At 41.5% G+C, this 23,177-nt stretch overlaps 1 protein-coding gene across 2 annotated transcripts in view; it reads left to right on the top strand.

Annotated features, from left to right (window-relative positions):
- Positions 1-23,177, top strand: part of sbf2 (SET binding factor 2) — an 85,388-nt gene that overhangs the window by 45,988 nt on the left and 16,223 nt on the right. For both annotated transcript variants that reach the window (XM_029458230.1, XM_029458225.1), the window contains exons 16-29: positions 401-550; positions 6,812-6,880; positions 13,422-13,592; positions 13,991-14,262; positions 15,308-15,480; positions 15,684-15,757; positions 17,906-18,101; positions 18,831-18,958; positions 19,466-19,641; positions 20,315-20,448; positions 20,539-20,740; positions 21,269-21,465; positions 21,735-21,875; positions 23,032-23,115. In XM_029458230.1, the coding sequence (XP_029314090.1) occupies positions 401-550; positions 6,812-6,880; positions 13,422-13,592; positions 13,991-14,262; positions 15,308-15,480; positions 15,684-15,757; positions 17,906-18,101; positions 18,831-18,958; positions 19,466-19,641; positions 20,315-20,448; positions 20,539-20,740; positions 21,269-21,465; positions 21,735-21,875; positions 23,032-23,115 (2,167 nt within the window). The remainder of the gene's footprint in view (positions 1-400; positions 551-6,811; positions 6,881-13,421; positions 13,593-13,990; positions 14,263-15,307; positions 15,481-15,683; positions 15,758-17,905; positions 18,102-18,830; positions 18,959-19,465; positions 19,642-20,314; positions 20,449-20,538; positions 20,741-21,268; positions 21,466-21,734; positions 21,876-23,031; positions 23,116-23,177) is intronic.

Raw genomic sequence — 23,177 nt, 5'->3', positions numbered from 1 at the left:
TTCTCTCTGTCTCTTAACAACTGCTCTTGTCAGGACAGTCACTTTGTTAGAGGTATTTGCATTCCGACGGCAGCCGTGGCCGGAGGCGTTATGTTTCCGGGTTGTCTGTATGCAAATTCACAATTTGGCACAAACTTCCACTTGGACTCAACAATGAACTGATCAGATTTTGGTGGTCAAAGGTCACTGACCTCACAATAAACGTTTTTGGCCATAAATCAAGAATTGAAATGCTTATAGTGTCACACAAATATAGGATAAAATGATGAAGTGATAACTTTTTGGACAGACATGTAGATGTGAACTGCAACTTGACCGGTTGGCAGAGGCATACAACCGGGAGGCGTTCATTTATAGTTTATTTTCTTATACCCCCTTTGTCCACCTTTTCTCTTCACAGACGCTGCCGGCTGCACTGCGTGCACTGAAAGGAAAGGCAGCTCGCCTGTGTCTGACTGAGGAACTCAGTCTTCATGTTCAGCAGAACCGCGCCATAATGGACCACCAACAGTTTGATTACATAATTCGTATGATGAACTGTGCCCTCCAGGTAAGTCACGTAACACAAGTCATGCCAACATTAGTCCCAGATCCTTTCTACTGCATCCTAACTGTTAAATTAAATACATTTAAAAAATGCAGCCACAGATGTGTATTGCTATTCATTTAGAAAGTAACATTTTCAATAAAAAAATAATGAGCAATAACTTAATGTCAATTAGCAAATAACACATTTTCAGACGTGCATTGTTTCCTTATGTTGATCCACTGATAAAATAGCTGAAACTTTAAAACTTCTTCTTCATGTGCCGCTGAACAATAACTGCAAACCACTTAGCCACTTTTTGATCATTTTGTCACTCTGTGTTCCTCCGGGTGAAACAAGTTTTTTAGGATCGGTTAATTAAATCCTACGTTCAGAGAGTCTTTCCAACTTTTGATCACTTCCCTGGGAGAAATGTTTCTTGACTTCAAGACTTTGGCTGAAGTGGAGCTGCTAATTCAGTCTCCGGTGGATACGCTGAGGCAGCAGAGCGCCGCGGGTTCATCCTTTTTAAAACAAAATGAATACGGCCATGAGAAGTCGTCTGTTCGAGGCAAAGACACAGTAACTACTTCTGTAAAATTGAATTGTTCATATTTGCCTGTTGAGGCACAACGTTCAGTGTTTTTAAATGCCTCCGCTGTCACTGCAGGGAGAAATATTTTTTATCATGCGTGTTGACATGAAAAGTGTCTCTGTGTCTTTATCCTCTTATAAATGCATAATCTAAAAGCTTTTTCTGTATAATAATTATTTTAAAAAAATGTAAATGAATGAACGGCAATTCAATGCTATTAAATATGCCTTATAATAATAGATTTGACCACCCTGTCCGTCACAACGACAGACAACCAGAAAGTCTAACGCAACCCCTGGTGTAAACTGACTGTACTACGTTTGCACCTGTATTGAAAAAACCTCTTCAGATTCTTTTTTCTTTCTTTATTGAACAATCAGCATGTGAGATTCAGCCCCAACGATGCTGTTGGTTGTTTATCAGACGGTCTGTATTGCTCTATCTGGTGCCCTCATGCCTCGGCTACTTGTCAAAGTGAGTAAGTAATGTGTTTTGGTGCAACTCATAAAGAGTCAGTGAGACTCTACCAGAACAGTTTGGTCTTTATTAGTAGTTCCTCATGTTTTACTGCCTTAAATCAGGCTTTTCTAGGGATTTGAATCATTTTAAGCAGTCCTCACAGAGTGCAGTTTTTATGGAGTGACTTTAGATTCCAGTCATTCAACCATCCCCCCCCCGAAAAGAAATCATAGAAAGCCAATGAATCCCACCATCTGCTCGGGCCAGGCACATGCAAGGTCATTTGACGTGTCATTGACAAAAAAAAAGTGTGCAGCATTGATGGCTTTGGCCAATATAAAGTCTACCTGATTTTCTGTGCATGCAGGAAGTTGTGAAAAGAAAAGCTTGTTGCATCATCCCTTTTACCCCGCGTGATGTCTGACTCTGTTTCCAGAAGCAGAGATGATGAGCTCTGTGTGGCTCTGACAGTAGTTTGTTCGTGGTGTGCAGTTGTTGAAAAGCCAGAGCGTGGCACGATGTCGGGATAAAACCACCATGTCTTTTGCACGACTTCTTTAGTCAACACTTGAATTATATTTTTAGTCTAACTTGATGACACGATGGATACTGATTTATTGACCCTATGTTGTGGACACACAACATAGGGTCAATAAATCAGTATCCAGGCAACAGTGAGTCTTTTCTGTGTCTTAAAATGAGATCCTGATGTGATGCGTTAGCTTTTGTTGGAACAGATGAGGGATACGTTTCTTTAAAGACATTTTCCAAAATAAATTCAAAGCTGGACACAAAATGCGCTTCAACACGTAATGCAGCAGCTCCCAGTAGGATCCCACGAAGAGATGAATATGAAATGCATGATTCTAGTCAGAGTTCTGGAATCCTTATTTTTGTCAAGAACAGATTCTGCACATCTGGAAAGATGCAAGAAAAATAGGTGTGTGTGGGGACAGGGGGGGGTTAATGTTGAATGTTGACAATCGCTATTTTGATTTGATTATAATAATAATTCATAATAAGAAAACCTATTGACTACAAATTCTTTGGTCTTTGCACTTCAAGCAGTGACGATGCTTAGCAGGTCAGACTGCAGATCCAGTGTCACTGGCTGAGTAGGTGAATAGTGCAGTTGGGTAGGAGTCAGTCATACCAGGCTGCAGCACATGATGGGATACAGAGGGTTTAACTCTTTACTCAGCTTTGACATTAATACAGCAAGTGTGTCCCAGAGTTCCTTTGTCACTTGACTGCAGTCTAATTTGGGAATAGGAGGTGTGTGTGTGTGTGTGTGTGTGTGTGTGTGTGTGTGTGTGTGTGTGTGTGTGTGTGTGTGTGTGTGTGTGTGTGTGTGTGTGTGTGTGTGTGTGTGTGTGTGTGTGTGTGTGTGTGTGTGTGTGTGTGTGTGTCCTAACAAAAGCCAAGGTGACCTGTTCTGTAAAAAATGCTGCTTGCTCTTTGTACAATGACAGCATGATGCCTCATTATGATTGCTGGCGTCCATGTTGATATGACACATTGATTTTCAATGACATCATCATTATGAGGCCGATTACAACATTTATCGTTTAACTGCCATCTTCAGGCTAAGTGACAATTCTGTTGTCTGGTTGCAATCAGTGTTCGCAGGAAAGCACAGCCGCAGGAAGCGGTATATAATACAAAAATGTACAATAGGTGAAAGGTTAGCACATTAGAATCAGGCGGTACTGTACCTTGTCAGTACTTGTTCATTCTTTCTTTACGCTTTTTGTAATACACAAAAGAATCTTGATGCATTCTTTGAAATGAATTGGAAAATGTTACAGAGCCGCATTTTTCCTGTATAAACATCTGTTGTAATCCTTATCTGTGCTGTTTCTCTGCCATGAATCACGCACAGTAACGACCCTCATTAAGGTATTTGAGTTAATTGGACATTTATTTGTGTGTGTGTGTGTGAGCACTGGTCAGTGCTCCAGCTTTTAGAAGTAAACGTTGCGCAAGCCATGTGTGGAAATGAGTCCTGCTGTGGATGTATCCTGGCATCCCAACCATTTCCTGTCAGATAGGATTATGAGCCCTCTGCGCTCTGCTCTCTCATTGCCGAGGGCCTCATGATGGTGCTCAAAAACACACTCTGAATGGCAGTTTACTGTGAGAGGGGATTAGGACGGGGGGTCCCTGGGAAGTGGCCACAACGGCCTGGAGTCCATGAGTTCCGCATGAGCTTGACCGTCTGATGTGCAAAAACACACGTTACACACAGATGTTGGAGAGTACGAGGCACTTTATCTGACTGACACGTCTGAATCACAGAACTGTGAGCTGATGAAGTACTGAGTCTGTGCTCCGTCCCTCCTCAAGGCTGCCTGCTGCGCATTAATCACTTTAAACTTCTTCTGTTATTAGTGCATATCAATCAATCAAAACTTTAATGCAGACTCAGGAACCAGATAAAAGATAAGACATTGTATAGAACAATTAACATACAAAAGCACAATAAAAAACAACTCCTGGGTTTTAAAAGGAATATAAATCTGTGCTTTGGATTCATAGCGTGCCGTATACATGAGATTCACTTGCACTACACCATCGAGGGCTATTCAGCAATATTCTCATAGCATCATTATAAGCCACTTGAAGTCTCTGTAAGCTAGATGACTTCCTTACATTTTTAGATGTAGATCATAAATTAGTCTCTTGCTGTGAGAACATGGCCTCTGTCTGCCTTGGTGGCCTTGATGGACTGCCTTATGTAAAGTGGCCACTGGGAATCTGATCTGAGTATCATTCCCATGTTCAGATCACTCTAACTCTTTAGGATGTCCACCAGTATGGCCAGGTGAACATCTGCGTGAATCACATGTCATGCTTTCGTTATGGAATCCGTTTGTTGCTCGTCTGGACTTCACAGGAGTCAACTATGTGGCTTATATTATTATTAGTGATTTGAAGCTGCAATTAACATGGATAGCTTTGTTAATTGCTGAGTTGAGACATTTTTGCACGTCCGTAGCCACAAAAAATCTCATAAAAACATGTCGTAAGTCTCAATTCATCTCACGGCTTTCCTGGAAAGTGTTGACGTGTCTGGATCACACAGGATGCTGCTGTTTGTTCACATCCTCCAGCGTTTCTGTCACATACTCAGCCTTTTTGTTTTTGCTCACTGTATACGTGTCCGAGACAGAATAGCCGTGTTAGTCATCATAGCCAGTATAGCTCCTGCCACTTCAAGGAGGGAAAAATTGTGAGACTTACAGTAAATAATAGGAGGAAAGGAAGACTGCAGGGTGTCAGTGATGTGGGGATACACAACACCCTCCATTCTTGAAATCCCAAATAAAGTATTTAACATCATTTCTCCACCCTGCACCATGTGGCTCTATTCATCTCTATGACAAACATTGAGGCCTAAATTCCAAATACAATACCTTTTAGGTTGTTCATGTGATGCTGATAGATGAGAGACAGCTCTCCTCGACTTCTCAGGTCTGCCTGCTGCAGATTTCACCTCTTATCTGTTCACTTTGTTAGTTGACCTCTAAATCTTTTGAGCTATCACTTATCCTCTCTGTCTGCTAACAGGAGATTATGTTGGAGGTTTGTAGGTGATAACAAGTGTGGCTTAAGTAAACCTTAATGTCTACTTTATATGAGATATGACGTGCTTATGCAGCCTCTGGACAAAGCTTTTCTTCACGTGAAACATGAAAACTCTTCTTACGTTTCTGTTCCAAAGAACCGATGATGTGCATCGTTGAGCTTCACTCCTATTTGTTGGAATAATGCTGGTTTGTTACTTATTCACACTTTTCTTCCTGTGCTTTTCCACTTGCTGTTCTATTTTGACTGGGGTCCATGAACTCCTGTGACCTGCAGCATTGTTAAGGATGCCGGTAAACAATGCTTTGGTGCCGCTCCAAGCTGGGACATTTCACCGCAGCCCAAATAACTGCGAAGAAAAACACAAGCGACAAGAAAAATAAAACTGAAACTATGTTGCTTACTCGACGGGGGGGGGGGGGGGGGCAGGCTTTCATGTGTCGCTGTTGAACTTGTGTTTTGCATTTTCTCCCCTCTTTACATTCTTGTGTTTTTTTTTGAGGAATGGCAGTAACAGAGGCCCCCCATCTCAGGCCACGATCAGAAAGTGCAGCATTCTTCTCCCTATCTCTCCCGCCAGAATTACTACTCTGATAAGACTCTGATAGTTTGTTGCATAGAACTTCTGTATGTGTGTTTTTGCATTTTCACGTGACATAAAAAGAGAGAAATGTGAGTTATTTACACATTTTCTGTGCATTCGGTCTCGCTGAGGGTTATGAAGTGCGGCACCAGGTCAGAATCAGTGCCGTTGTTTGTACACGGTCTTAAATCGAGTTTCCTCTGGCAATTCTAATTTACAAAGTTCAGCAAATAAATCCCAACAAAGCTTACCAGAGATAAGTACCAATTTCCTGTGAATCAAGTACTTTTGAGTCCAACTCGCAGCCTTTTTCTTTTATTCTCCTGTTCTCATCGTCCTCTGCAAGAAAAGTTTAGTTTGGCCCCCTAAGTCCCCCGCTCTAAGCCTCTTAATATACCATTCATCTTAAGGCCATTCTCTTGAAACAATGCCAAATACAAAGATACTTGGTCACAAGTGAGTAAAATGTCAAAGAAGGAATATTTTTCAACTATTTCCTAAAAAAGACCAAATAGAAAAAGAGAATAAAGTGTTCTTGGCTTCTTGATAAATGGACACAGCATGAGCATGCTATGGCCAAAACAACTGGATTTCTTCAATGAGACTATGGCTATCTAGTTCAAGAATGTAAAACATAAAATGACCAATAAACTGTCAATTGTGTGAAGACAGGGATTATATAAGGCTATTGAAAGCACATGTCCTAATATTGAAGCGGAGCAGGGTTAGTGCTTTTGAAAGTGCTTTTTTTGCTTCGCCATGACATTTAATAGGACAGCAGTGCCATTATGTAACAGAATGTTGCGCACCAGTCCTGCAATGAAAGACGCAAAGTTTTGTATTATATCTTAAGTAATACAAAAAAACATTTCATAATAGATGCAGTGTTGCAGTAACAAAGCGGTTCCCCTTCAGGTTACCAAAACTGTTTTCCCGGAGTGTATGACCTCTATGTTGGAAATGTTTTTGGGACTCCAGTGAAAAATGGTGTTTGCAGAGCTGCGTAACATGGCTCCAGCTGTTTGCTGCCCTGCTCTCACTTCTGTTGTTTGATCCACAGGACTGCTCCAGCTCGGAGGAGTACACGGTGGCTTCTGCACTGCTGCCCCTATCGACAGCCTTTTACAGGGTAAGGAAATCAATTCAAAACAAGGATATATGCGAGTTCAATTTAATGCTTCTGTTTCTCATATTTTCATCATGTGTCCATGCAAAGCGCTGCTCGGACACGTGCGCAGTGTAAATGTAGCATCTAAAGGATCACTAGTAGTTTGTAGCCATGCACACAGTTTAAGCCGCTCACCACTCTATTACATTTGAGGTGAATTACATTGTTTTTGAGCTGCTCAAAGCATTGACACATTACTTAACTAATTACAAAAATGACGTGCAGTATGTGGACATAAATCGAAGCAGCTACCTCCGCAAGGAAGGCTTCAAACTTGTCCGCCTTCGATTCCATCATTTCAATTTATAACAGCAGAAGTAATGTTAGCAGTATTTCTGATAATAAATGTACAGTGAAGTGTTGTACATTGTGATATCACAAAAGCTAGACTGACCCAAAATGTAGCAAGAAATGTCAAAGATACAGTAAGTTTGTTTCATTTCAAAACAGTGTCTCTGATATTATGTTATTACACATCTGCTAATATATTGTCCTGCTCCATTGGGGCACTAATTAATACTGCACTATGGAGGAGGTTGTAGGCATGCATGCCAGAGAAAGAACAGCATTATCAACCTTTTACCTTCGCTGATCTGTCAGCACGCACAGAACAGCATGTTAAACCCTCCACAGCAAAATGTAGAGGACATGTCATGGCCTTTGCTTTCCAAACCACATTATCAACACAGGGTAGCTGCATTATCCACCACAGCTATGTGCCCACAGTTTGCTCGTTGCTATGGGCACAGACATAACTCTCTGTACTGGCTTCTAGTTGGGTACCAGTGCCATACCCTGATGGGCTGGACTGGGACCTGGCCTGCTCTCTGCCACCACATGACTCATCCAGTTCACGTGCCACAGGCTGATGTAACTCCCTTAGATAGGCCTTATGTTGTTTTTCTAGTTTGTCTTTAGAGCCACGAGTGTTGAAAATTCAGTTAATTTAGTTAGAAAATCATAAATCATTTTCTTGTCTAGCACTGACGGCAGAATATTTTGAGAATGCAACCGATTTATTTACAGATTATTGGAATTGTTGACAGGCTCGAGCTCTGCCTCACCCAAAAGGGGAAAAAGTAAAGTGAGGTCAGGAGGGAATCTGCCAAAAATGATTCTGTAATCTCTAGTTTAGTGGCGCAAGGATCATGCAGTGAAAATGTGAGGAAAACAAAGCTTGGTAATGGAGCATCTCAGCAGCTGTCATCATGGGTGGGAATCGAAAGGCAAACACGATCCTGATTTGAGTATCACAAAACGCAGCCATACAAGTTTGGTAGAATGGGATGCCTTGGGTTTTGCAAAGAATATGTAGCACGACACTGCTGCATACATCTCATCTTTCAGAGGCCCCTCACCAGCCGTCCATCTCTATAGTGACATGAAACTTATATAACAGCCTCTGAGAGACTGCTCGCATGGTCGCTCAACTGTTGCTTATACATTACAGTAGCTCCTTGTTCTACAAACAGTTGTGAATACTTGCAGTAAATGATCAACCTGTCCTTGAATCTGACCAGACAAGACCACAAACATTGAGCATGGCGGCTTGTATCTATTTGATAAATATTTTTTATTTTACATCAGAGGAAATCGGTTGAATATTGTTGAACGTGCTGCTAAAAGGCCGGTTCTTCTCTCACTGTGACTTATAATAAGATTTGTATAAAGTCTCCTGATACTGCTTGAGAGCCCTACTGTAGAAGCGGTTTGATGGGCCTGCGGTGTCATTGTTCCATCGTTTTAAGGACGACTCTGCTTCTTGTAAAAACCACTAGGAAACTATTTTTTCCAAGTCAGCAAGTTTGCGCTGTGAATCAAATCATTGACCTGCTCCGAACTGTATTTCCTGTATACTGACTCGCTTAACTGCATGTTGACATTAATCTTGAACCAGTCTCATAAGCAGCAGCAGGAGGAGCAGAGGAGGTTTTGACATTTTATTTCCTGCACATTCCTGCATATTGTGCACTTTTCAATATAAATTAAATTGAAGAAAAACTAGTTTTTGATATTCCTTGTTTGTCCTTGACACAAAATATTGATTTAAAAATGACATGGATGTAGTCCTCTAGAGTCTGATCAGAGGAAGAGCCTTTTGCTCAAAACGCTACACAGCATTACAATCCATAGGAGGTATTTGTTGTGCAGATCTATCAGTTTCAACTCTGCTAGATATTTCTTGCATCCATCACCCATCCTAGTGTGCACGGGGGGGGTGCTTTTTCTGTAGACTGTAGAATGCCGCAGTTGAACAGTCTTGGCCAGACTTTGGTAAGCTCACACTGTGGTCACGCTTGCAGTGGTACTGTCCCCATGGCCCTAAAGACTCCAGGTCGGAGAACGTGGGAAGCTCCCCTTGCTGTGCAACCGTCTGCTCCCGGATTCTGCTGGATGGAGACAGACTGTGTTTACTTTTATTTGTGGCCATGTGTTGACACTGAACAGTCTATGCGATTGACCCCCATGCATAGATGTTAAGTTGGTTTACTTCACCATTTCTTTGGTTTCCCATCAGCTTGACCTTTCTTGGATGTTTAGCTCAAGCTAAATCACATATGACACAGTATTTGATAGATGGTTGTTAACATTTAAGATAGATGGAAGGTGGAACTGATTTGCAAATGACCACGGATGGCGTCATTTGGCCCGTGTAGGTAAAGTTTATCTAAATGCCACACAACCTTTGTACAGTGGCCCTTTGTTAGAGTTGAGGTTTAACATTTTGTTGATTGTCTAATCTGCGTGGACAGTTGCTCTGGCGTTCATTATCTAGCGAGGGGTGAGTTAATCTGCAGATGAACAGGTGTCATTGACGTCCTTTTGAATGTGTCACTGGAGTAAATGCCTCAGTCCGGGGTAAACACAGATTGGATACAGCAGCAAGTGAAAAACCCAAACCGCGCTCTGGACGACTTCCACAGCAAGAGCACTTGACTGTTAGCATTCTTTCAGCCATAGTTTATTCATGGGGGGGATTTGGCAGCTCGCTCTGTCAAACAGCTCTCCACCATGTCCTCGCAAGGAAAATGACGTACTGCGTGACCCTTGTATATCTCCGAATTGTCCAGCTCTCGACTAACCATATCCATGTTTACTTTGTTTTGGAACATTTGTGTTACTTGTACATGGAGTTTTTACACAGTGATGGCCTATGGATGCCATGATGGGTTTGTTTATTAGTCTGATTTCAACAGGCTTTTCTCTTGTTTGTTTTACGTGACTGAAGAGTGTAAATACATTGTTTGAATAGTGAGTGTTTCATGGTTCCAGGATGCGAGTAGCTTTCCTCACAATGCACTGACTCATGTAGAATTGCAAAAAGGAGGATGGATTATGTTCAGGTCAGATGACTTGTTCTTGTTGTTTTTATGTCTACAATTCAGGAATGCTATGAATTCTTCCAAAAACACTTGTAAATGGTGTTACAGCAGTCAACACTTAGTGTCTACAAACAAGTTTACACTCCCTTCAGTGACCACATGCACTGTCTCTCAGACACACTTGATATGTGTGATGCTGTATTGCTGTCCGGTTGATGTGTGGAGGTTGCAGTCAATCATATTGTGAGGACTTTGGGCTCATGTCCTAGAGTTCAACACAAGATCCCAAATCCTGATAGCCTCATTCCTTTGACCTGTACAGAGCATTCTTTCCTTTCTGTTTTTTTTTTTTTTTCACCCTTTCTGCATCAACCCTGCATTCCTCTTCACGAATCATGGGTGTGCAGTTGGGTCTGATAGTGCTATACTCCCCTCCTTCCTCTTTATCTTCGCTTCCTACTTTTCTTTCGTCCTCCCTTTCCTCTCCATTCTCCTCTCCTTCCCTGTCCTCCTCCTTGCCCATCTGTCTTGTGGAGGTCTCTTTAAGCTCTGTGTATTATCATATTGCGAAGAGAGATGACCTCGGTCAAAATGACCTGCACATATCTGACAAGTCAAAAAAGAACAGCCAGGCTGAGTCTAGACAGCGTAGTGAAATCACGCACAGATCCCCCACCCACACACACACACAAACACACACACACCCACACAACATCTGCCGCAAGACACGTAACACACTCCTGTGGTAGAAAGGTATTAATATGGTAATGGTAAAGGTTATAAGCTTTGCAGTCAGTCTCGAGACCATGTGCTCCACAGTCCAGTGCCAACTGTTTCTATTTCCATATCAGATTTGTCATTTCATCCAGAGTTTCTCTGGCCTAATTCCCATACTCAATTTAAGGCGGTACGCACATCCTCTGATGATAGTAAAGTTAGTGTAATCATCTCTATTTCTGGAGAGAAAACAGTTAATCTAAACAAACTCCCATTAATATCAGCCTTACGTTGCCGCGTGATCGAGTGCAAGGCTCTGGCACACCACTCGGGTCTCGTAACTGAACTACAGGTTTGAAAAACGCCCCATAGTCTTGTCATGGTTCTCTAACAATAATATTGCCATCGACCTCAGAATAAAGTATCGATCAGGTTTTAGTTGTCAACATTTCAGTGTAATTGGCTTTTGTTTTAAGCCTGGTAATCAGACTGTTTGTTGAGGAGATTATTAAATATATTTAACCTTTTTGTTTTCTGTGTTTAAAATCCCTCGTCTCACATTCTTTTCCTTCATTGAGATCTTTTGAATCTGTTTCTTGTTGGCCTCTGTCATTAGCCAGCAGGATATCCTATTCTCTTTCTTTAAACTGCTTGAAATCTCGTGAAAATCTGCTGATCTCAGCGGTGTAACGGTTTCCGAAAAAGATTTGTGTAATCTAATATTAGAATATTATATATTTTGTAATAAAACGTTTAAGACGTTCCTGTTTTCAAGAAGTTTACCTTTTGCGTTTCCTCCATTACGTACATTATTATGAATCAATTCTGTAAAAAACTAAATCTTTCCGAATCATAATAAAGTTAACTGCTGTATGGGCATGAGCTCTCTGTTCACCGCCAGCTCTCCTCTCTCTTGGCTTCTGGCCCACCACACTGGGAATAGAGCTGTTTTGGTTCTGTCTGTTGTAATTACAGTAACCCCTCTACTTCTCATCCTTCAAAGGCAAACTGTGATAATGGAAACCACTGTACTGTGTCAGGCTCAGGGGAGAGAAATCAGAAGCTAATCAAATAACAGGCCTAAGCCTTTACGCGTGGCCTTCAGACTCTACCGGTTGGCGAATGTTGGTTTGTGTCCTGTCTTCTGTTGAGGTTACTTGTGGAGTGATACGGTTTCTCCAGCATTGCTCTGTGGTGTCGACCATGTGTATTATACTGCACAGTATGGGTGAGCGTTAATGCCTTTAGCTGAACACTGTACATTCCCTTTAGGAGCTGTTTTTGCAAGCAGTGGGTGCTTTACTCTTCAGCCAGCACTAATGAAAAACAACAGCACTGCTTCCAAACATAACCAGACACAGAAGGAAAAAGGGGTGGTCAGTTGCTCCGTTAGGGTTGTTATCTGTTAAAAAGTTACGACTCACAAGGAATGATTGATTTCACTTTAAATCCCACGGCTGACCTTTTTTCCACTTCTCCCCAGCATTTTGGCTAACTGCTTTTTACAAGGGGCACTCAGACCGAGTATATATTTATTCAAGGCAGGAGCAGCGGTCAGTAGAAATATATAAGACTATTATTAAAGGACTGAATAAGGCTTAACCTCTTAAAATTCAATTTTCCCCTTTTTATTTAGTAGCTTTTAAGTTCATTTTAAGGAAAATAATTTTGACAATTAACTCTCCAATGAAGCTATAGGATGAACAGTGAGTGAAATATCCCAAGACTTTGTTATTTTATGGTTGGACAGTTTTTCGTCAAATGGAAATATTGAAAATGTTTTGTTTGTCATTTTATACACATTTTGCCAAAATTCATTTTGTCATAGTTTGGTATTCCAGGAAAGTTTTGGATTAGTGGACTAGAATTTAATGTTCTTTGTGGATTTGAACAAAGTTTGGCTTTGTTGCATGTGTTTAAACTGACTGGGGTTGACGAGGTTATGCATGTTAAGTTTTAATTCACATCGTCTGTCTGTCTATTTAGACTTGCTAGTGTAGACCATACATAATTGTCATTTTAAAGTCTGTATCCTGAAAGAAAATGTGCATTGTAATCTAAACTGTAAACCATAACACTGTCAATGCCTGACAATCCAACATCTGGTTTTTATCTGTTGCTATGGGAGACAACATAAACTGTCAGAGAAACAGGGAAGTGAATGACGTTTTATATCCCTACATGTTTTGTTTTTTACTTTTGTAGACATTTATTAAACATCATCTCATTTTCAGTTCACATTCTCTAAAGGTGAATCATAAAACAATTAATTTCTCTAGATAAACAAAAAAAAAAATCATTAAGGGCTACATGTATCATTGTTGCGGGCAGGGGCTGGTTGCCACCATCATGCGCTGGTTTGATATCCTGCCACACAAACACAGACCTCGACTCAAAGGCATAATCAGCTGTTAAATGTCTTGACATCATCCTGACTCTATGAACTATGTTTTGTCTTGCAGAAATTGGCTGCCGGGGTGAATCAGTTTGCCTACACCTGCATTCAGGACCATCCCATCTGGACCAACCAGCAGTTCTGGGAAGCCACTTTCTACAGCGAGGTCCAGAGTCAGATCCGAGCTCTTTATCTCAACACCCCAGAGGGAAAAGACGGCATCACTGCCAGGCTAAAGGTACGACCGGACAAGTGACCAATATGAGTAAATATTGTGTGAAAATTCATACAAATTCTCTTTATTCCCCACTATTGTTGACCATCATTAGAGGTGAAAACATTGAACAGCAGAAATGTTGTATAAAAAAGTAAATATGCCAAAATGCCAGCTTCTTAATTCCTGCTGTGCTTTGCCTTAAACATTAGTAAACTGATTCTCTTAGTGTTTTGGACTGTTGGTTGGACAAACAAGACATTTAAAGACACAACCTTCTGCTTTAATAAAATAAATTGTGTCTGTTAATATTGTTCTTGAAATAGGGAATAGTTTTCCAAAATATTATTATATATATATATATATTTTATTTTTATTTTTTTATTCTTTCAAACTCAAACTGTTTGCTCTGACCTCTCCAGGATGTGGGCCCCGAGCCTGCAGCGGGCAGAGATGAGGAGCACACAGCCATGGACCTGGCTGCAGAGCAGCTGCGTTCGTGGCCCGGTTTGAGCAAGGAGAAGCAACATGAGCTGTTGAAGAATGAGGAGAGCACTGTGTTCAGCCAGGCCATCCACTACGCCAGCCTCATGGTTTACCTGCTAGTTCCTTTGGACACCAGCAAGATCAAGCTGCTCCGCAACGCCCCCGTCGCCGACTGGGAGAGCGGCAGCAACAGTATCGTCACAAACAGGTCAGCATTGTGCGGTTTACAATCTGAGAAGAGAAAGCATGTAATCAATCAATAAACAGTTTAACGTCTTTCAAGTGCTTCACCGTCCACTAAGATCAAACACAGGCAAGACTAGAACATATTTTTGGCTTGTTCTGTACTTGTAAGGTAGAAAGATCAGTGTTATCTGGGGGAAACATCGATTCACGATTTGGGAATAAATGTACCGCTCTTAATAGGGTGATGATAAGTATGTGGGCTGATGTGGCGTAACTCACAGTCTATATGATACCTTTCTACTCAGCCAAATGGAACATAGTACCTCTCCTGTTTCCGGCCCACATCCATCCTGTGGGCTTACATCGCTACTGCACAAAACAGAGTGAGGCTCATTTACTTCTGTTGGGAAGTTCAAAACCCTCAGGGCGTCTTTAAGAGGGGCCACACCGTACTCACCCAAACCAAACAAAATAGCAGTGGAAGTGATTTCCTGGGCTCTGCAGTAACTGTGGAGTGAAATAAATCTGGGAAGATCCCCCTCGTATGTCTTTTCTTAGAATTGAAAGACTTTGCAACCAAATAGTCAGAAGAAAGAAATGTTGATATTCAAATTGTTGTTTTGTTCAGCATTTAAGCATTTGTTTTAAATTTCCCACAAGAACACTATTTTATTCTGTGTTTTGTTTCTATTTCTATTGAGGAGACAGAAACGCAGCCAAGAATTTGTTTGTGTGGACATCTTCTCTCTTTTTTTTGTCCTTGAATTTTTGCCCCAGACTTGTTTGCTTCTAACAGAGGACATTTGGATCTGATCACAAACAATAAATCCAGAGGATAGGTTGCATCACCGTCTCATGTGACACATTTCTTCTTGGCTAATAAAGTCTGAGCGATTGATCCAGGCTTCAACGCTTAGCTCATGCAAGGCTGCAAATCTCTTTCACTTTCACTGCTCTTTATCACAGTGCATCCTCAAGCAACACACAACTCTCAGATCAAATCTCCTACAAGGATATTCTGGCGTGACCTTTCTCATTTTCATTGTGCTATCATGTGTGTTTCATAGCATTGCCGGTAGCGTCGCAGAGAGCTTTGACACAGAAAGCGGGTTTGAGGACTCGGAAAACAGCGATGTGGCCAACTCTGTGGTCAGGTTTGTTGCCCGCTTCATTGACAAGGTGTGCACAGAGAGCGGAGTAACCCAGGAACACATCAAGAGCCTGCACAGCATGATCCCAGGTATAACACTCACAGTGTTCATTCACACTCTGCCGCTGTCCTCATTCCCTCAGCTTTACACAGAGTAACCCTTGCAAGTGTGTGTATGACATGTTAAATGGCCTTAAAATCTGTAAATACCCACTCTAGTTGTAAGACCGTGTGGACGTACATGTGTTTATTTGTACTACATATGGACGCTGACCCCAACTTGTGACCCACAGGCATCGTTGCTATGCAGATGGAGGCTCTGGATGCAGTTCACAGAGAGAGCCGGAGGTTACCTCCCATTCAGAAGGTGAGCAACACGTCTTACTCTGAAAGCCACACACCCGTAATGGGAAAACAATCAGTGCAACCAAGGGCTACCAATATGCAACCATGGGCTGCCAACGCTAACAACAATGCCTGTAGCTAGCAGGCAGCAACCTTCAGGTCTAAAAAGTGAAGCCAATGCGGAAGTACTTTAAACTTGCATTCTTTCTAATGGCCATCAGGGGCTACTCCTCTAGTTGCAAAACAAAGTCTGAATGTATAGAAGACTATGAGAAAACTTGGTTTATTACCTCAGTAAATGTTTTCCTAAGAAGTTAATGGTCTCAATCGCTAGTTTCAAGTCCTCAACACAGCACGATGTTCATTTAGTAAATTATGGTCCCATTAAGAGGAAAATAGACGATAAAGCAGGGTATGCTTTAGGGCGGGGCTACCTTGTGATTGACAGATCGCTACCTGAACGTTGTCTGGTCTGGGTGCTCTCTCTCTCTTTTCCTCTTTAACCCTTTCACAGTGTGTTTTCAGTTCATGAAAGTTTATTGCAACATGTCTGTCGCCTAAAAATGTCTTGTTTATCTTTCCGATCACATTCTACCAGAACACAAGTTGCATACTGTCAAAATGTTTTGAATTTCCTTACAGAAATATAGTTAGCCTAAAACTGCCATTTGGACAAATTGCTTGCAGCCAATGTAGGCATACTGAGTGTAAGAATCCCAGCTTTCTGATTCTTCCTGCTGAAGGCTCACTTTTGTCTTTGGTTTGGCAGCTTATAAACACTTTCTGGTTTCTTTGCCTTGTTGGTAGTGCATCCCACAATACAACAGCTTTCAGGCATTGTACTGTTTGCTAGCAGACGAAAATCACATTGAGGACCCTTCACAAAATACAAATCAATGGAGAGCGATCAATTGTTTTCCCCTTCGGTGTGGGCGAGACTTAATAAGTGCATATACAATTATATGGCTTTTTTCAATCCAGACCCTCAAGTTAAATATCATCAGCTTCAGAGGGCATACAGTGCATAGTGCCGATCTCATCGAATGTTTTCCAGTCATCATCACACTTAAAATTTTACCAGTTGGTCTTCTGTGCAATTTGTCAGCCAGCTCTTAGTAATTCCTGTTGCACACACTCATACACACAGAAAAACACCATGCCTGTACTGCCATGGGAGCAACCTGGAGACCGTGGTGAGCAGTCTGGGCAGATCGTCTGCTGTACTTTGTGGCTAACCTCTCACAAGTCAATTTGTTTGACAAAGCCTCATCCTGGCCTGCTGCTAGGTGCAAGCAGCATGCCAAAGAATACTAAAAAGTGTGTCAACAGCACTGACTTTGGATTCATAACAGCTTGGAATAGTAATTGTAGTAGTGGTAGCAATAACACCAATAAGAAAAACAATGAATGCATTTAAGGTGTCGCTCTAATAAGAAGCCGAACTCGCTGCAGTAATGAGGTGCAGAGGGATTCTCTTCTGGGTCTCGCTGTCTATTTAAGGATGGATTCAAGAAGTTCTTATTATCTCCTGGCCAGACCTCAACTCCCCCAGGTTGGGGCTGTGAATTATCTAATGTCCCTCCTCCTTCGTATTTGTGACAGTGGAACAACTGAGTGTTTCTTTACTGGCTTTGGAGGGCAGAAGGAGAAACCGATTCCAAGCGTATGAAAAGTACCAAAAGAGATGCTGCATATACAAGATATTTGCTCAACATCTCAACGTCAAGTAAAAATGCATAATGTCACTCAGCGTCCACATTAAAAATCACTGAGTTCATAAATTAAACAGATCACGAGTTTTGCTTGAAAGGGTTGAAATGGTAAATTGGTCTCTTGGAGAGTATAAATATATTTGTTTTGGCAAGTTTGCTTTTTAGATTGCTATCGAATATGTGTGTGTGTTTCTATTGGTGACGTGCATGTGATGCTTGAATACATCCAACCTGGTCATGTGGTGCTGTTATCTGACATTATAATGATTTGTTGTTTTTCTGGCTTTTTGGAATCTGATTCTCTGACGCAAATGCTTGTGCGGAGTCCATCATTTAAAGCACGTTATAATCCCTGACAAATACCTCGGACGTGCTTCATAGACAGGTTTCATTTTATGCGTCTGTCCACGAGCATAATGTGTTATTCATTTATTATGTTTTGGTTTTTTTTCCATCAGCCGAAGATTCTGCGTCCAGCGCTGCTTCCTGGAGAGGAGTTGGTGTCAGAGGGGTTGCGGGTGCTTTTGGACCCTGACGGCAGGGAGGAGGCCACTGGGGGTCTCCTGGGGGGCCCTCACATCCTGCCAGCAGAGGGAGCGCTCTTTCTCACCACATACCGCATCATCTTCAAAGGCACCCCCCATGATCCGCTTGGTAAATACTGAACCGCAACACTAGTTTTTAATTCTCAGTTAAATTAAACATATTTTATTTGTTAGCTTTTAATATAATACTAATAATAATATTAATATGCTTTTAAATAAATTACAATTTATTTTTGTTTTTACATAAAATTACTTATTTTTCTTTTGACATCGATGCATTTTTAGTTGCAACATAATTTCACATATATTAGGTCTTATATATTGAAACACACACTACTTCCACTTCTTCTGCTCAAATAGCAGCTTTAACTTTACCTAACACGTCCCGAGTTTTTGTCCAGCCATCCGACCCCTTCCCCATCTCTTTCTTTTTTGTTTTGTCATTCTTTTTATTGGGGTTTTCAGAAGCAAACCTACAGTTGAACTACAGTAAGAAGTATTTCAAGTAGAGATATTAAGAAGACATTTAAAAAAAATAAAAAAGACCTCCAAACGGAAATAAAACAAATAAATGTTTTACAGGTGAATTATCATACACGTGAAGAAAAAGTATCTCCAATGAGTTTGGAATTTATTCGAGTTCAGTTCAAATATATAAACTAATAAAGAAAATGTATGAAAACAAGATGCATTAAGGGTAATAATAGAGTCATGAATTAAATTTCTTTAAATGAAAAACAGATGTAATCAGCAGGCGGTCCAGTGTGTTCTGTCAGCAAGATGCTGCACCAATCATCTCAGTAACTTGATGCTGATCTGTGTTCCTGTTTGTGTCCAGTGGGAGAGCAGGCAGTGATCAGAGCTTTCCCAGTGTCCACGCTGACCAAAGAGAAGAAGATCAGCATCCAGAACCAGCTGCAGCAGAATATGCAGGAAGGCTTGCAGCTCCGCTCTGCATCCTTTCAGGTAAACACTGACACACACTCTACTCTCATGTTAGTCCAGCATGGACGCAAGATACCGAAGATCTAAAAGGATGGGTGGACACAGTGTAGTGTGTTTTAGCTAATGTGGCTTCTCAGAGATTTTACATTAAATACATGTTATGATATTAACTTAAAATCAAGAATACATATTTTTCTTCTTACCTGTAGTGCTAGTTATCAACGCAAAGCAATTTTTTAACCAAGCATGTGTTTTTAGTCTTGATGTGTCCTGCTGTAAAGGTTTTTATGGTTCATTCCTATGAATGAGTGGCCATGTTGTTGGATTGTAGGTCACGTGGCCCGTGTGGACGTCTCCTCAGTGCTGGAATATGTGTGTTGTGGAAACCATACATAAAACCGAGAGGAATCTGATAAAGAGACAACTCTGACCCACTGAGATGCTTTCTACATTTAAAGATAAATCCAGTGTGAATTTGAAATGTTGCTTCTGTCGTTAAATAATCCGTTTCACTAATACCTCTTACAGCTGCTAAAGGTGGCTTTTGATGAGGAGGTGAGCTCAGAGATGGTGGAGATCTTCAGAAAACACCTGCAGAGGATCCGCTACCCACAGTCCATCTTCAGCTCCTTTGCTTTTGCAGCAGGACAAACAGCACCTCAGCTAATTCTTCCAAAACAAAAAGAGAGGAACACTGGCTTCAGGTTTGTGATGCAGCTTTACAGCAACAGCGAGCTCTGGACTGACTAGTTATTGTTTAAATTTATCAAACATCACTGAATTGTGACTCCAGTTGGGCTGTACCGAACACTTCATATCGTTAATTATACAAATTCTAAATCACTATTTGAATAATTGTTTTTGCATGTCATTTTATTTTGTTAAAAGCCTGTATTTCTTTGAAGTATTATACTATTTGTAAAATTATATTCCAGTGATGTTGTGTAGTGATGCGCGGGTCGGGCGGGTTTACGTAGCCTTACTAGAAAATTTCACGGGTTCATGCGGCCGGGTGACAAAGCAGCGGATAGTTGTGAATAACTTACTCAGCTCAGTCATCAGTCCGATCCTACATGTATTTATGTTGACCAAACTGTTGGCTCATGGCTGAGTTATATTCATTCAAGAACGTTGATTTGATTAAAAAAAATAATTTAAAAAAGACTTACTCAAATTGAGTGTTTTTTTTTTTAGGGGGATGAAATCATAAAATATGACGACAGACATTCAAAGCTTCAAATGTTAAACAAATGACGTTCAGCACAGCCCACGCTCCAGGTTTCATCTGAAATATTAGTGTGTGTCTAAGCCGCTTGTTTCAGTGTCAGGAACTGCACGCGATAAATGATGCTGCGGTCTGCCCTGTACTCCTCACAGAACCCTGTCCAAAACTATTGTGAAGGGAGCAAAGAGGGCAGGGATGATCACCATGGGCCGTGGCAGCCAGACCACACTGAAGAAGAATGACCGAGGCAGCAGGATGACCTGGCATGAAGATGATGACATTTCAAGTGAGAGGAAGTACACATTTGCGTGTGACACTTGTGGAAGTAGCTGGGGAATAAACCATGATTCACTTTGCATGTGTATGTGTGTTTCAGTATCAGACGACGGTGAGCCGCCGCCCAGCAGCACTTTGCGAGCATCGGAGAAGTCCACCATGGAGCAGCTGGTGGAGCAGTCCTGTTTCCGGGACTACCAGCGCCTTGGCCTGGGCACCATCACCGCCAGCTCGTCTCGCGCCAAGTCAGGCGATCAGTTCAGGATCACAGCTGTCAACAGACTCTACTCCCTCTGCCGCAGGTACAGAGGTCACAGGCTGGATACCTGCTGAAGTTAAATTCTTGAAGCTGCAACAGAGCGGCTAAACGTGCCTCAAGAAACAGTCTGCTGAATCCAATAATGTCAGCACTGAGCACATTAGCTTCCAGGATTTGTAACTTCCCTGGAAGCTTTGTAAGCCTCAATATCTCAAAAGGACAGTGGGGAATCACTCCTTTACCTGGCAGACACATGTTTGACATATGAATTGAGACAGCCAGATTTTAATTCAGCCTGTTCTACAGAATCACCCACACACACACTGTGACTAATACATTCAAAAATCCCACTCGGGTCTTGGCTGTAAACACATGTTTGACATATGAATTGAGACAGCCAGATTTTAATTCAGCCTGTTCTACAGAATCACCCACACACACACAGTGACTAATACATTCAAAAATCCCACTCGGGTATTCAGTAAGAGAGGTGCGTGAACACATTTGCTCTTTAATTGTTTATAAGTGGAAGATAATCTTTTTCTCTATGCTTGTGTTTCTATTCCGTCAGTTACCCGGGGCTGTTGGTTGTTCCTCAGGCAGTACAGGACACCAGTTTACACAAAGTGGCCCGCTGCTACAGACACAACCGTCTGCCTGTTGTGTGTTGGAAACATCCTCGCACCAAAGCCGTGCTACTCCGCTCGGGAGGCTTCCACGGAAAGAGTGTGGTGGGATTGTTCAAGTCGCAGAACCCCTCCTCAACGGGTGTGCATTCACAGATTCTTGACGTTTTTTGTTGTATAGGCACAGCGCTTTTTAGCTTTCTGTACTTTTTAATTGTTACTTAAGCTAACTGATCTCCAGGAACAACAGCTAAATAAAATGAACTAGCTTTCAAGTTTATCTCAACTATTTACATCTTTTATTGTGCAGCTTTGACAGTTAGACTATTAAACACTTGTAATTCAAACTCATTTTTAAATGATGGTCGTCATTATTTTCTGCCTAAATCAAGTGTTGTGTTCTACCTTTAGCTCCTACCTCGTCTTCAGATTTGTCCTGTGGTCTTGAACAAGAGAAGTACCTGCAAGCCATCCTCGCCTCCGTCCCTATCTACTTCAAAATGAATGGAAACAACACCCTGTCAAACCGCTCCCTCATAGGCCTCTCACCAGGTACACTTATTATATATTCAATATGGTATGTTTATGTATTGTGTGATGCTGAATACCACGGTTATCTCTGCTACTTGACTATGTTGATCTACCTCCTGGGATAGTTTGGATTTTTCTAGATAATATGACCCTTCACTCTGTAACAAATATGTCAATTCCTGCACAGATACAGATACAGATAATGTATCTTAATTTGTAGAGCTAGTTTCCAGTACAAGCCATATTCATATCTAAAACAAGACACATTCATGTGTTCATATTGTTGTGAGTTTTTACATCTCTGATAATGCAGGTAGCCACATGACAATTCTGACAACAGGAAAAGCACATGTTAAAGTAAAACAATAGTTGGTAGCTCCATTCCACTATGCTTTAATACTGAACCTGATTGACCTTGAACTGGAAGGCAGCCATGTTAACATTTACTCCTGTATGTAGTGTTCAGTGTTGTACTATATTGGGATCTGGGATCATTATTTCCCTCAAACCAAAGCTACGTCACCTGACTGCCCGCTCTCCTACCTGACCTGAATATGTTGGCAATGACCTTGCCTCTGCCGTGGGAAAAAAAAAACGTAGTTTGTTTGCAAGGGACAAGAGGCCAAGTAGAGTTCATTTCTTCTGATAAAGACAAAATCTGCAGAGTTGCACTCTTTATTATTGTTCACTCTGCCATCAGGCAATCACACTCTTCCCTTTTGTGTTTGCTCTGGTCCGCAACAATTTTTCACCGACTTATCTTCGTGTGAGTGTGAGAGAAAATGAAAGAGACTGTGGGAGAAATGCTCTATCTGATATTTGGTAACATTTGGAAGGAAATCTGTACAATAAAAGGTTATGTAAGAATCACAGGACAACCTGGGGTCACTGCCCAGCGCGCATAAATCTCCTCTGACTTCACCCCCTCCTGCCTGTATCCTGAACATACTGGACAACATACAGTGCCCAGGGTTCTCGCCTACATGCACACACTCATTTTACCATCATGTATCCTGTGTTTAAAGCACTCAGATCAAAGGCTCTTAATAGCAAAATTGTTTTTAGCTCGATTCTGCACAATGAGTTCAAACTGAGCCAAAAGGTATAATTAATCACCGTCCCCTGATCTGACACTTGTTGCAACGTCCTGTGTGTTTTGTGAATGTTTTGTCTTCAGGCAGTGACAGGAGGACATCCAGGATGCCAAAGATGGCTCCTGTCCATTTAGACCTCCCATTCTCAAACAGCTTTACCAGAGGAGGTGAGTGTTGTACTCTGTTTCCTACTCTACACGTCCACACGTCTCCTCCTGCTGCCAGGATA

Source organism: Cottoperca gobio, chromosome 3 (genome assembly GCF_900634415.1).
Source record: "Cottoperca gobio chromosome 3, fCotGob3.1, whole genome shotgun sequence".
NCBI lineage: Eukaryota > Metazoa > Chordata > Actinopteri > Perciformes > Bovichtidae > Cottoperca > Cottoperca gobio.
This window is presented reverse-complemented; position numbering and strand designations above follow the sequence as displayed.